This window comes from Hippocampus comes, unplaced genomic scaffold (assembly GCF_001891065.2).
Source record: "Hippocampus comes isolate QL1 unplaced genomic scaffold, H_comes_QL1_v1.1 scaffold45, whole genome shotgun sequence".
Classification (NCBI taxonomy): Eukaryota; Metazoa; Chordata; class Actinopteri; order Syngnathiformes; family Syngnathidae; genus Hippocampus; species Hippocampus comes.
The window spans coordinates 535,266-551,111 of record NW_017805783.1 but is presented as its reverse complement, the minus strand read 5'-3'; the positions used below and the strand labels follow the sequence as shown (position 1 = coordinate 551,111).

The 15,846-nt window shown below is 42.8% G+C and overlaps 1 protein-coding gene and 1 long non-coding RNA gene across 3 annotated transcripts; both read left to right on the top strand.

The window, feature by feature from the left end:
* Positions 1-6,681: 6,681 nt before the first annotated feature.
* On the top strand, positions 6,682-7,586 carry tcima (transcriptional and immune response regulator a). The gene has a single exon (XM_019885347.1). It carries the CDS (start codon positions 6,776-6,778, stop codon positions 7,076-7,078), a length of 303 nt encoding a protein of 100 aa, XP_019740906.1. The 5' UTR covers positions 6,682-6,775; the 3' UTR covers positions 7,079-7,586.
* A 2,549-nt stretch (positions 7,587-10,135) lies between these two features.
* Positions 10,136-15,499, top strand: LOC109524940 (uncharacterized). Of its 2 annotated transcripts, none has more exons than XR_002170050.1 (2): positions 10,136-10,452; positions 14,304-15,499. It is a non-coding gene; the product is annotated as an uncharacterized LOC109524940 (long non-coding RNA). The 2 variants fall into 2 exon arrangements; XR_002170049.1 differs by lacking the exon at positions 10,136-10,452 and adding an exon at positions 12,418-12,562.
* The last annotated feature ends 347 nt before the right edge of the window (positions 15,500-15,846 follow it).

The window sequence follows — 15,846 nt, the reverse complement described above, 5'->3', positions numbered from 1 at the left end:
CAGGGTGTTGGTAGCTCGAGTGAACGGGGGACAATTTGAGAACAGAGGAAACATGAACTCTGCTCGATAGAGAAGGCTGAAATCTGCTTCTGAAATGTTATTTATTTATTTTATTTTTTTGAAATTCACCATATTGTGGTGTTTTCTCCTCCAAAACAATGACATCCATATTTTTGAGAGCAGAAAATGTGTGGGAGAGGGAAGATTTTCTGAGACCATGTAAAATCGGGATTCTCAAGAGGAGTTGCGATTGATCTCCTAAAATACGCATGCAAAAATACTTTCAGAGCGATTGTTGCACCCAAATGACCTTCATTTCCTGTGATTCGAGTACACCAGCGGACATTGGCCAGACGGACGCACTCGTTGTTTATTGCATGTAACATATTCCTGTAAGGCCTTGAAGGGAGTTAGTTATAAACACAGTGCAAACATTCTTTTCCTTTAACCCCAATGCCCGTGTTGAGACGAAAGGAGATATGTCAGAGTTACATCACAGCACCACCTCGCCGCCTGGCATGAATACACAAGAGAATGTCACACACTCTTGCGTCACCGTAACGCAGATTTTCTCTGTCAAAAACTCGTCTAAATGCAAAATAAAAAGTGGAGCCGAGCACCACTTTTGCGTCTTATGTTCAGATCGTCATCATATAAACGTAGCCGAAGTAAGTCTTCAACAGATATCACCAGCTCACTCTGCATTTCGGAGCAGATTCTCTTGTGTGCTTGAGTCAGAAAAGACGCGCTGCTGTGCACTTTTTTGGCCTTTGCAGATTCTGCTATTAAGTTAAGTGTGTCACTTATGCATGTTGAAGAAATGTAAACACTCTGGATGGAGGGACATTTAAAAGAGTGCTTCCCCTGTCAAATTTAGCCATATGCGTATTCTCCCAGAGACTTTAGCGTCTTTTGGCATCTTCCCTCTGTAGACTGGACTAAGGTCTAGCGCCTCTCAAAGGTGAACATCCATATTACACTTTTTGATTCAATTTGTTGCTTCTATGCTCCACTGGTGATGGCTGCGTGTCCGACTGGCTGCTGACTTGCGCTGGTGGCTTGGTGAGTGTTTGAAAAGTGCAGCTCACAACTACTGCACTCATTCTAATGGTGAGCTGCATTTTGAATAATTTGTTTTCATTTGACATATGCTGGTCGGAAAATCTATCGACATGCCGCGCATGTGTTTGGCAGGAAGCACTGCTAGGCAACGCTTAAACAAAGGCCGGCTCACTCACTTTTCAACAGTGAAACAGCTTCAAATATACATGAGCACAGTCCTCTTTTTAAATTACTTTTATTGATTTTATTACAAAATGCAAATACACATGCTCCTCCAAAGTGGCCCCTTGATGAGCCGCGCACATCACTGAGGTTGATCATTATGTAAATGTCGGCTCCATACACAAATTAATTTTTACATTTAAAGTGTGAAATATCTTCAGGATGTTTCCTCCCCTGGCACTAATGGGAGGGGCTGGAGGGTTGCCCGGTATCTGGTGGGGGGACTAAGAAAGAAAAAAAAAAACACAATTAATTCGCTGACTTGAGAGGTTCTCTCTTTTTTTTATTTTATTTTTTTTAATAAAAGTATAATACACAGTAGTGTTGTGTGGTAGAGATGTTTATGCAGTACAAGGTATGAATTTGCCCAAAGGTTGAAATTTGGACCCATATTAGAGTTGCAACACAAACATGGGAACAATATATATATATAGACAGATTTCTGATGGGACTATAGCCCCCCCTCCCCAGTGTAGCGCCGTGCATGGATATATTCAAATTGGATCTCAATTGTTATGATGGGCACGGTCCAGATAGAAAGAAGGTTAGAACAGTAACACAGTCTTTATTCAAACACAAGCTATATTTGGGAGACGCAACAGAACAACGATAATGCAAAAAAAAAAACCCAAAACAACAAAAAAACAACTTGTCGTCACAGAAAACTGCAAGTGAAGAGGAAAAACAAAGCTGGACAAGACCCTCAGTGGAAGGAAGTACAGTACATAAACAAGCCAAATAGCATCAATCTACACAAAACGGAAAGAGAAAACAGAAGCACTTAGACACACACTTAAGTACTTCTGGAACACCTCGTCTCAAGCAAACAGAAGCACAAATGGCACTGGAATACGGAAACAAACCTTAAGTAGCCTTGGAGTCGGCAAGAAGATAACTTACACGTGCGAAGCACCTTCCTTCCAAAGGAGCCGCACCTAAATACTGTGCCAGATTGCAGGCAGGTGCGGCTGGGGGAGTCCGCCCATCAATAAACCAAGGCAGACTGTGGGCAGAGAAAAAAAACATTACAACAAGCCAAAACGTGCCATTTTCGGAAATCTCGTCTCAGGAAAACGCCACAATGCGGGGCTTGGGGCATCCTGAGACCTTAATGGGTCACACCTCTTTGATGGTTGCACGACTTTTCACCGGCGGGTGTGTCGGCGGTCAAGACAACAGAATCGCCGTGCCTTGAAAGTGCATAAGGACGGCGCAGAAGGAATTGACTTGAGCGCGAACCTTAATGAGACTCCCCTCCTACTCTATGTTGTCTGAATGCCCTCCCCCCCCAACCCCTCCAGGCCAAGAGCAGTGACAATGCTCCAGGCGTGCACGGATTGCTGCGTCCTTAGCCGCATTGCCATTGCACTTCATTTAAAGGGAATGTGAGGAGCCGCTTTGTTTGGTGGCGAATCAAGTCAACTGTGTTCACACCCACAATGGCACAAACCGCCCTTTTCTAATACAGCATCTTATCTTGAAATGCGTTTTGTGTTCAGCAATGTTTACATCCTTTGAACAGTCAAGCATAAAAGCGGGATGTGGGGTAATGATTGTAAACTACATTATTACATGTTTATGTTTATCTCAGCGCTGCTTCTCTTTCTGTTTTGTAGGTTGTATGCATCGTTACTAAATCTTTTTCTTTCAAGTTTTCTTAAACATAACGGAGAAATGCTTTCATAAAATTAATTAATTAATTAATTAATACATGTTTATGGTCCGGTGGTTAACACGTTGACCTCACAGTGCAGAGGTACCTGGTTCAATTCCAGCTCCGGCCTCCCTGTGTGGAGTTTGCATGTTCTCCCTGGGCCTGCGTGGGTTTTCTCCGGGTACTATGGTTTCCTCCCACATTCCAAAAACATGCATGACAAGGCTGATTGAACACCCTAAATTGTCCGTAAGTGTGAGTGTGAGCAATAAATGTTGATGCAGTATGTGTATAAGAAAAACCTTGTTGACTGAAATCTTGTATCCATGTTGCAAGATCTATACTCTTCTCTTTCTAAAATTAGCTCAAGGTTTCCTCCACAATCACAATGTTCAACAAATGGTGGTGGCAAAAGGCGACAATAGTTAGGACTGGTGTCCTCAAGCACGGGCCCCAAGGCCATTTGGTACCTAACCGCTCTGGGTGACAGAATGAAAAATATTTTGTTGATCATCAAAGTCAGAAAGAAGTTTTAGTTTGAAAATGAGGTGCATTCGCCTGTGCTTCTGTCAAAGGGCAGGTCAAGCTACGAACATCGATTTTTTTTTTTTTTTTTTTTAATCAATCGGTCTGTCTGTCTGTCTCATTTGGAGCACTGGGTTGAATGAACTGTGCACCTCATCAAACACTGCAAACTATAAAAACGTTCATAATTGCTGTGTTAGATAAGATTTCTGTTGCTTGTCCAACTGCAGGGTCATGTCTCATAGTCCATTCAGAGCATCGAAATCTGCTGTACTTCTTATCAAATGAAGATGTTCTAAGTCTAGATTCTACTTTGCATGGAATCAAGGGACATTAAGTCAGCATTAAAGTACATCAATAAAAACCTCAAGAAAAAGCAATGTCATTAGAGGGGAAACAATCATCAAACTACGTTGAACTGCTGAAACTGGGTGAGTAAGCTTTTATCAGTCACCCTAACTCTATTGTCGGTACATCTCTCAGTGTTGTTTAGGCCATATCAGCTAAATTTAAACCAATGCAGAGGAGGTTTTGATCTCTACACAAGGGAGTGAATCTCCTCTCTCCTGAGAATCTGCCTCCGAGGGGACAAAAATGGACACAGCCTCAGTCCTTGTTTAAATTTTGTGACACTTTTGTTAAGATTAAGAGCGAACGCTTGGTGTCTGCAGGAGAATAGGGTCGACATCTCAAGGCTCTGGCTTCCGTCCTCCCACTCAAGTGTCATTGTGCAACGCTCGTGCCTTGCGCGCCCGGGGACAGCTTAGTGGTCATAAATATGCAGCCAACACTTTTTTTTTTTTTTTTTGAAGTGCATTGACATTTCATGTCTCCAGCCATGCCACCTGTAGACAGTCAGATATCCTGTGGCGACGCATTGTTCACACAGACTTGGAAATTATGCTTGCCAGGAAGAGCTGGATCCAAGTTCACTTGAAACCCAGCAAGGATTCCTGGCTCATTGTTCCACCAAGCAGTCAATGCCACATGCCGGGCATACTGCGTATGACCTTCACTGGGCTGCACTCACAGGAAAAAATATACTTCCTGAGTCACTTATCACCATTGGCATGGAGGACTTTCTTTTTCCTTATAAGGCACTCAGGATGTGAGAGGGCAAAGAGTGATTGCATTTCAAAAAAATGAAACAAACATTTAGCCTAATACCCAACGGTTTTGTTCCAGATTTGCCACTGACAGGTCCTCTGTAGTTTACCAGATAAGGTCAACCAGACAGCAAATGGCCTCAAGTTAAGGTTGGAAGTAAATACAACTCAAGACCCTCCCATTTGAAGAAAATAAGTTGCAATCCCAATATTTTTTTTCCAGAAATAGTCCAGAAAATGCTGATTCAATCTAGAGTGTCAATTTTTGGGAACCCACATAAATAAATCAACACACTTTCAGTAATAATTGTGTGTAGAGTGCATATGACATATTTTTTATACATGTTTGATTTTTATCCTCCTTAAAATGTTGTCTTGAGGACACAATAACAACAATGCACACAATACCACACACACACACACACACAGAAAAATGACATTGTGTAGCTCTTCCTGCGAGTTAAACATCCTCTTCACTGGCTACAACAACATGGAAAGACGAGCAAATAGTACCATTATAAAGATGGCACAAATTTTAAAAGAAATAATTTACAGTATAACTACACTATTTAATACCACCAAAATGTGCACTTTTGAAATTGCAGTATAATGAATAGAATTCCATAAAGTAAAAATACTGTAAATCTGTGAATCAAAACTAACAAACAAAAAGCCAAAAATAATTAACATCCGCCTGGTATATGTCTTATTATTGAATTAGTAAGTGCACCTACACAAGGTCCAAGAGAAGAAATTCTGCCATCTGTCAATAAATATGAATTCAAAATTTATTTATAGTACTGTTGCCCTGCGTTAACAGCGGTGTAAAAGCGCAACTTTCGTATTTTGACACATTTCTAGTGGGTCAATTGAGACAGCCAGAGCAGTATTATTTTCACAATACCTTCATAGTCACATGATCATAAAGTTTTGGTTTTCAGCAACGCAGAACTTCACTGCATCAAACTAACAGCTGTTTTTTGGTATTTATAAAAGTGAGCTATTCAAGATATGCAAAAGCCGCAAGATATTACAAACAACTCTGAGTATGATGTAGTACATTTCTACACTGAACACTAAACTATTTTGTCACCTCAAATACCTTTTACGCGCTATGGGGGAAAGTTAACTCTTAGTATGTTACACTGCAGTTCTACCCTGCTGTAAAACATCAACCATAACAATGATAATGATTCTGACATACAGTAGTTGAGTTTCTAAATTCCTTAAACAGAACATTGCCATCTTTGTAAAAGACATATTTTTAAACTGAGCTCTCCGCAAACGTATGCACACGAATTCTTGGTTCATGATGGCTTGCAATTAACTAGACATATTTTTAAACTGAGCTCTCCGCAAACGTATGTAAATGAATTCTTGGTTCATGATGGCTCGCATTAACTCGTTTACCCTGTGGAATACGATCAGTTGATTTTCATTTGATTGTATTATACTGTATACAGTGTATTGCATGTGTGATGTGTGTTCTTTCATTTTATTGTAATTATAACATTTTGAGATTCCTGAACAAGTTTTCCAACTTTCTAAGCATGCGATGTTACTGTCACAGGTTTCAGCTCTGAAGTTGTGTCTCTTAACATACACACAACCGTGTTACTCAACTAACCAAACACTGCAATCAAATTATGAAATAAATAACGTGTAACTTTCTTCTTCTTTTTAAAGTGGGAAAGATTTATTGATCAAAATTAGAGATTTTCTGAGTAAATGTAACAATGCTGCACTAAGGTCAGCAATACACAGTGTAGTCTGACAATCCCATCCAAAGTGAAAGTACACCGTTGAGCTAGAGTAGACAACCCGATGGTTTATCACCTAAACTCGTCATAAAATAAATCTATATTTTTAATGTTGGTGCCTAATTGCCCTTCAATTCATCTAAAATGAAGTGAAAATGAGGTTATTAGGCACGAGTTAAGTTTCATCACGCTCGCCTGTTCCTTTGTTGAACAAAAACAACAACGAGCAGCAGCGTGTTGACGTCTGCCGTTGACTGGAGGTAAAACGTCCTCCTTTCTCTGCTTCACGACGGCTGATGTCATCGCTGGCTGGCGGAGGGATCCTCCCACAGCAGCAGCATAAATACGCGCAGGCTCAGCTCTCCAGCGCTCACTCAGCCTCACAAGCCACGCAAGAGTGCGACTAGCCTCTCTCCGCCTTAGAGCCACGCCAACCGAGAGACGACATGTCCGCGTACGTGTCTTCAGACTGCCGCCGTGTCAGCCCTTGCGTCCACGGCAACAAGTTTGACACGGCCCACCGCAAGAAAGCCGTGGCCAACATTTTCGACAACGTGAGCCAAGACGCCCTGACCAGACTCTTCCAGAAGACGGGCGACATGAAAGCAGAGGAGCGGGTGAGGAGCATCTTCTCCTACTCGCACGACCCGGAGGAGACGGCGCGGGCGCTGATGGCTCTGAAGCAGAGGAAGAAGGACAAGTTCCTCCAGATCGCGGGCATGCTCCGGCAAATGCTCAAACTCCGCTGACGGCACTGTTATGGCCGCCTGGGTCGTCTTTCACTCGGCTCGACTCGGAGCCCGAAACACGCGCGACAACGCTCCTGATGGGACTCGAACGCCGACTACTGCAAGTGCGGCGGCTCGCCTGGGACGATGATGGGCTTGCAAAAGGCCGCCGGCGAGATCACGTTGCAGCGTCGGAGGTGATGGCGAGTCCCGCCGTGACCAGATGGAAGCACATAAGATGACGGGAGCAACGGTGGACATAAAACGACTTCCCTGAGACTTGAATTCAGCCATGCGGATGCTCCACTGTGAAGAAGCAGCACACAAAGGAGGTGCTGGTGAGACTTTTCGTGCCACAAGAAGAACCTTCATGGATGCCTGTCCTGAACACATGCCTACTTCCAAGATGAACACTGTCACTGACGTGGCTCCGAATGTGACTCTTATGTCTGAGAGCACAATGTTTTTCATGAATGCTGTGTCCCATTCCTTATCCCTTTTAATAAATTGCTTTGTTTACAAAAGTTAATCTCTGCTTTGTCCCGTGTATTGTATTGTCAACCAGCAATTTGGACTCACACATCAAGGATACCTGGTGGTGTTTTAGATACAATTGATATGCAAAACAAGAATAACTGCTGTGCTTCAAGGTAACTTTAATGGCCAAAAAGGTACAACCGTACCTTGTATTCTAAACTATAAGCATGATAAGTAGGAGACAGCTGCAGTGAGGAAAAGGTGCAGTCATTGTACCCCTAAAGCAACAATAATGGTAGAAAATAATTATAGCTTAGCAAGTCGAAAAAACAATATTTTAAAAATATATTTTTTAAATTGTGAGAAATTAAGGCAAAATATATGCAAAAGGGGCATCACGATGACTCCGAATTGAATTCAAATAGAATATCTGTTCCCACGTTCTTCCTATAAACTATTGACAGTATTTGTTACTCATCATCATTTAAACGTGTAAGTCAGACGACTGCTTGATGATGAGGCATGTCTCTCAGAGCTTAGGGCGAATATTAGTTGATAGTTAATGTTGAGTCATGTCACCAAGCCCAAATTTCTTTCTTCATAAAGTGCGTGGTTGGCACATTTCTTGTTTGCATTCTGCTCTTTGTTCTGATGAGACAGGCCCATTGGAGGGTGAACATTACTCAGAGAAGGATGTAATTAAGCCTCCCTGGGTTTCCCTCAAACAGCCACGCGCTACATCAGACCGGCGAGAACCAGTTCAGATCAGGCTGGGGAGGGTGAGAGCGATTCCTCTGCGCTGTGTGTTTGTGCTGGAGTCTTTTTAATCATCCCTCCTCTCGAGATAAGAACCTGCTAAAGTGGCATTACAGGCTTTAGACATGTCCGTGCTTTGCTTGTTTACCTTCTGATTTATCTCTCTCAACAGAATCAGAAATGACTTTTCGATACTGCGAGCTTATTGTACATTTACTGCTACCTCGGATGTTTTTGGTGGGTGTTATAGCTTTTCATCAGTAGGTACGGTGCACCTACAGCAGGCTTTGCAGCTGACATAAAGATGGTTTGAGTGGCTGTCTCCTAATCTGCTTGCTTTGACAGTCACTCTACCGGCTCAAACCAGTTCTTTGGGTTGTCCCACATGACGCCACCGCACTGGTGTGTCTCTCACGTGCGGGGACATACAGTTTGCTGGAGAGTGCTGGGCTGAAACACAGCTCAGGGGGGAAGTCATCAGCGACAGTCTTATCTCTTCTATGACACATCACTGTCACAGATGACTTACTGTATGTGGAAACGATGCAAGGCAAACCGTATTTATGAACAACAACAAAATTATAGATACATTGCTGTTTAAAATAGATTGGGGGTGGCATGACTCAGTGGTACAGAGGTCGATTCCCAACCCAGAGGTGGGTGGTTTGATCCCTGGCCATTGTGACCGTGTTGAAGTGTCCTTGAGCAAGGTACTGAACCCCTCAGTTGCTCCTGATGCCGCGTCATCAGTAAGTGACTGAGGTAACAGTGGAAAGCGCTTTAAGGACCCGAGGTAGAAAAGTGCTTTATAAGCGACAGATCGTCATTTGACTCTATTGTGTACAATTTATCGAACAGTTAAATGAACCGCTGCACGCATCATGGTTGTTATAAGTCCTCAGCTGAGGTCACTGGGACCACATTTCAATCACCTTACACGTTATCATTCTAAGACAGTGTTAATCATGTCAACTATATTTTTGCACTTATAGCTCTCTGCTGTTTCATTTTTTGGGCCCATGTATCTCTAAACAGATGTTTGTTTTTTTTAAAAAATCCCCCACATACCCTTTTATTGCCATCCAATTGTTCAGGAAAAGAAAGCTAAATATTCAAGCCAATTGTCAAGGCGGTGTTGGCTGCCGTGTGCCGGGCTGGTCTCGGCCAAGTGCTCTCCCACCTTTTTCCTGCCTTTCATCAGCCTTAAGAACGGCAAACACTTTCATGTCAACAGACACTGTGGCAGACAGCCTTCGGACCTGGATGACTGTTCAAGGAAGAGAGAGGGTAAAGGTGCGGGGCGTGGGAGGGAAAGGCGTCAACGGAACTACGGAGATGTGAAATGCAAACTGCAACAAAGGTTTATGTGCAACACGATTTAAATGGACTCTGAGATGAAATTGTTGGTGCATAATAATAATAACAAGAATTAATAAAACAAACTTGTGTGAAATACCTTCACTGCATAATGCAAACAATGTAATTCTTAATATATGTACATATTTTGTCAATTTCTTGGCGGTTTGGATCAGGGATCTGCGTTGTCATAGTAGGGAAAGACGGAAAATAAGCAGCACAGCGGCACTCGAGGAACAGTTTTGAAGACTCCTGTCTGGACAGGTTAAAGTTAACCTCGTGTACTGCTGAACGCAGTTCAAGACTTCATTTAAACACATTCTCTTTAGAGACACATTACTACTCATAACTCTTATGCTGTATTTATTTAAATCTTCAAAACAGCAGGGCCACAAATGCATCTTCGTCAAGATTTTTTTCTCTATCAAAGTGAAGTAATCCATGTTTGAAAAATTACCATGAGACCTGTTTGCATTCTTTGGGTGCGTGTATGTGCGTGTGTGTGTGTGTGTGTGTGTGTGTGTGTGTGTGTGTGTGTTTTGAAGAAGAGAGTGACGCAGAGAGGCACTCGATCAGTGACTTGTACAGGGAGTGGTACACAACTTGTTTCCAGCGCAGACTGGTTCAAACCAACATTTGATATGAGGAACTAAGCATGAGGTGTACACTAGTTTCGGATTAGTCAGCATTGATTCCGCCATAAAAGGAACTGCCGCAAGCATATGTCACTATTTGCTGTGTACTGGGTAACTGAATTGAAACACGGCCATGCTCCAGGGCAAAGAAAAAGGAAGAAAACATCTCAGGTATCATTCTGGTCCTGTCGTGTTTAAAGAGTTTTCATAAATCATGTGGGGAGTGTTAACATTAGCTACCCACCACAAAATATTTAGATTTCATGAAATGATAGAAATAAAACTTAATTATAACTTGTTTAATTAACTAGCCAGAGCTTTGAGGTCTGTTTAATAAGAAATTAGGCATTCTGATTATTTTTTACCAGAAAACACATAAATACCAAAAACACACTTAGTTTAATAAATTAGTACCGTTGTATTCGGCAGCTAATTAAAATGCATTCGTCACATTCCGGCTGGATTACTGGAATGCACTTTACTTTGGAGTCAGCCAATCCTCCATTAAGCATCTCCAGTTGGTAAAGAATGCCGCTGCTCACCTCTTGACTGGTACTCATAAGAGGGAGCACATCACTCCTCTTCTGGCATCCCTTCACTGGCTCCCTACACATTTTAGAGTTCGTTTTAAAATCCTGTTTCTTTTTTCAAATCTCTAAATGACCTCGCGCCACCTTACCTCTCTGAGCTCCTCCGCCCTAGAACACCTGCCCGGTGCCTCAGGTCTGCGGACCAGACATTATAAGAGGTACCAAGAACTAAGCGGAGGCTTAGAGGGGATCGAGCCTTTTCCGTTGCTGGTCCCTCTCTTCGGAATGACCTCCCACTGAACATTCAGCAAGCCCCATCGCTGCCCATCTTTAAAACTCTTTCAAAACTCATTTGTATTCTTTGGCTTTTGACTCAGCATGACTCAGACTTCATTATTAGTTTGACTGTTTTTGTGCTTTCTACTGTCTTTGTTATTAATTTATTCTTTTCGTGTTTAGTATTGTACATGTGATATTTCTCCATGTACAGCGCTTTGTATACAGCGGTGGTTGTTTTAAAGTGCTCTACAAATACAGTTGAGTTGAGTTGAGATAACAGTATTCTTGAATTCAGGGCATTTTACAGTAGGCGTGTATACTGGAACAATCTGTTCGTAAGATGATGCAGTGTTCTGCCTAGAAACACGGGGTTTGAAATGGTTCGACTTTCTGAGGGGCCCAAGCATTTTGGAGGTGTAGGCTCCTCGCCCCCATCAACAAAGGTGGTTGCGTGCTTTTGCCAAGCTAGTAGATCACGTTATGATGTTCACAATAATTTGTTTTGAGATGATAAGTACCCTAGGTAAAATGTCAACACCCACAACCCTCGGCCACGACCCCTGGGGGTGCACTGTTCCCCAGTGCCGGTCCCAAGCCCGGAGAAATGGGGAGGGTTGCGTCAGGAATGGCATCCGGCGTAAAACTTTTGCCAAGACGACCATGCGAGTTGGTAGGACGGTTTACAGGGGCGGATGGAAATTACTGACTCGCTGTGGCGACCCCTGAATAGGGATGTGCCGAAAGGAGAAGAAGAAGAAGATGATAAGTACCCTAGGTAAAATGTCAACACCCACAACCCTCTGCCACGACCCCCTTCAACACACCCACAACGGAGCAAACCACCCATTTCTAACTGCGTTGCATGCGTCTGCAAAAATACCAACACTTGGCATATACCTTCGCTTTAAAACATCACATTGCACTTTTCCAAGATGAGTTAAAGTATTTTCCTGATCTCATGTTTTGATGATTGTCAAATGATTCGTCAGAGCCTTCATTCCAACCAGATCCTAACTCTGCCCTACATGCCTACTTGCTGTGTCACATTTAGAGTCCACGGTAATCCTCAAGCTCCCTCCTACTTAGCTCTGACTGACGAAGTTGACTCCACTGGAGAGCTTTTGATCATTCAAGCCAAAACGATGCCCTATTTTCTCCTGCACGTGTCCCTAGCTGCTGCCAGGCTGACTGGACAATTCAGAGTAAAGTTCAGAGGGCTATCGTGATGTAAGCTTTGTGTGCATACAGGAAGCAGTTGAAATGTTTCCAAAGATGAGTGCAGGAAAAAGAAAGGGTACTTGTCGTGCTCACGCGACTAAGCATGAGGTGTACACTAGTTTCGGATTAGTCAGCATTGATTCCGCCATAAAAGGAACTGCCGCAAGCATATGTCACTATTTGCTGTGTACTGGGTAACTGAATTGAAACACGGCCATGCTCCAGGGCAAAGAAAAAGGAAGAAAACATCTCAGGTATCATTCTGGTCCTGTCGTGTTTAAAGAGTTTTCATAAATCATGTGGGGAGTGTTAACATTAGCTACCCACCACAAAATATTTAGATTTCATGAAATGATAGAAATAAAACTTAATTATAACTTGTTTAATTAACTAGCCAGAGCTTTGAGGTCTGTTTAATAAGAAATTAGGCATTCTGATTATTTTTTACCAGAAAACACATAAATACCAAAAACACACTTAGTTTAATAAATTAGTACCGTTGTATTCGGCAGCTAATTAAAATGCATTCGTCACATTCCGGCTGGATTACTGGAATGCACTTTACTTTGGAGTCAGCCAATCCTCCATTAAGCATCTCCAGTTGGTAAAGAATGCCGCTGCTCACCTCTTGACTGGTACTCATAAGAGGGAGCACATCACTCCTCTTCTGGCATCCCTTCACTGGCTCCCTACACATTTTAGAGTTCGTTTTAAAATCCTGTTTCTTTTTTCAAATCTCTAAATGACCTCGCGCCACCTTACCTCTCTGAGCTCCTCCGCCCTAGAACACCTGCCCGGTGCCTCAGGTCTGCGGACCAGACATTATAAGAGGTACCAAGAACTAAGCGGAGGCTTAGAGGGGATCGAGCCTTTTCCGTTGCTGGTCCCTCTCTTCGGAATGACCTCCCACTGAACATTCAGCAAGCCCCATCGCTGCCCATCTTTAAAACTCTTTCAAAACTCATTTGTATTCTTTGGCTTTTGACTCAGCATGACTCAGACTTCATTATTAGTTTGACTGTTTTTGTGCTTTCTACTGTCTTTGTTATTAATTTATTCTTTTCGTGTTTAGTATTGTACATGTGATATTTCTCCATGTACAGCGCTTTGTATACAGCGGTGGTTGTTTTAAAGTGCTCTACAAATACAGTTGAGTTGAGTTGAGATAACAGTATTCTTGAATTCAGGGCATTTTACAGTAGGCGTGTATACTGGAACAATCTGTTCGTAAGATGATGCAGTGTTCTGCCTAGAAACACGGGGTTTGAAATGGTTCGACTTTCTGAGGGGCCCAAGCATTTTGGAGGTGTAGGCTCCTCGCCCCCATCAACAAAGGTGGTTGCGTGCTTTTGCCAAGCTAGTAGATCACGTTATGATGTTCACAATAATTTGTTTTGAGATGATAAGTACCCTAGGTAAAATGTCAACACCCACAACCCTCGGCCACGACCCCCTTCAACACACCCACAACGGAGCAAACCACCCATTTCTAACTGCGTTGCATGCGTCTGCAAAAATACCAACACTTGGCATATACCTTCGCTTTAAAACATCACATTGCACTTTTCCAAGATGAGTTAAAGTATTTTCCTGATCTCATGTTTTGATGATTGTCAAATGATTCGTCAGAGCCTTCATTCCAACCAGATCCTAACTCTGCCCTACATGCCTACTTGCTGTGTCACATTTAGAGTCCACGGTAATCCTCAAGCTCCCTCCTACTTAGCTCTGACTGACGAAGTTGACTCCACTGGAGAGCTTTTGATCATTCAAGCCAAAACGATGCCCTATTTTCTCCTGCACGTGTCCCTAGCTGCTGCCAGGCTGACTGGACAATTCAGAGTAAAGTTCAGAGGGCTATCGTGATGTAAGCTTTGTGTGCATACAGGAAGCAGTTGAAATGTTTCCAAAGATGAGTGCAGGAAAAAGAAAGGGTACTTGTCGTGCTCACGCGCCAGCCTGTCTGACTCATTGTTTTTATTTTCACACATCCAGATTCACTCATGATGGGAATACGATTCCACAGCGTCAAGATGGATTCCTGGCATTCAACACATTTGTTGTCTCCCAATGTTCTTCTGCAGATGTTCTTCCTGCAGGAGCAGTACTGAAAGTTAGCTGTATTGTTTTTTGGGGTGGATAAGTGTATTGTGTATGTCCTTGCTTGCGTACGCAATGTGCTCTGGAATCTTCTTTGCGTGTGTGTGTGTGTGTGTGTGTGTGTGTGTGTGTGTGTGTGTGTGTGTGTGTGTTAGTCTTGCGTCAGTGTTACGCATTGTACCTAACCTGTCACCTGTCCGCCAATCACAACGAGACCATGCCACTTTCCCCACATCCCAAGCAAGACTTTCCAAACAATTTCTGCATCACGGATCACACCGTGCGTCACGACAACGAGCCATCCTGCTAGCATGACTGTTGGCAGCTGTACAAACACGCATGGAATTTCACACCACAGGTGATAAAATGTTGTTAACCTCATGGGCTCTGTCGCTACATTATTACAAACACCTGCTCATCTAATGATTTTCAGGACAAGAGATGTAAACAGTAAGTCTGTGTTTACTTATTGCTGCAATGGCTACATGTGTATGGTGTATGTACTGTAAGCCCTCCCTAATGCTAGAAAACATAATTGGCAGTGGTGTTTTTGCCATGACTGGGAACTCTCGTGCTTGTGTTATTTTTCCGCGAATGGCTTAGATTGGTCAGTCGCCGGAGAGAGGAATTCTTGGCCGGCTGTGAATTGGCTATTTTACTGTGATAACAGTAGGTTGGCCATGAATAGGTTAATTTAGTATCATGTATAGGCAGGCGGGAAGCAGCTCTTTTGTCGTGAGTCGTGCACTATGCCTGGTTCTTGCCTCGCTTCACCCCCTTCTGTCTCTTTTCACAAAGTTTCAATTTGTTTTGTCGCGGAAAATAGTCTGTTAACGGCATTATCAGCTGAACCCCCCCTCCCCCCAAGGGGCTTATCAGGGACATTCACCCATTTCTGTTCTGCTTTGAAGGTTTGTGTATCTCCACGGCAACAGGACACACTTTCAAAAGCAGCGTCGATTACCGCTCTCTCCACTGAGTTCTTGCGTAATCCGTGGCAAAATAATGCAAGGTGGCGAGCTGCCGGTCGCTGCAACAATAATTTGTCAGACATTTTCACACACACACACGCACACACACACACACACACACACACACACACACACACACACACACACACACACATATACAAAAAAACCACACAGAATGTCAAACAAAGCCATTTAGATTTCAGGAACATAACTTTAAGTGCAATACATGGCAAGAATGAAATGAAGTCCTCAAAATGCAATTTAAGGCCCATCCTCTTTCTTTAAACATGGAGAGTGAATTGTAAACTAGCCTATGTCCACATTATTCAAAAAGAAGAAAAGAAAGAAAAAGGCATGGTGGCGTGACTTTCTTGAAAAGAAAACTTGGTGGTCTCTCAACTTTTTCCATGGCTGTAACATACATATATATTTTCAAAAAACAGATATTGTAGCTCGTAGCCGTGACA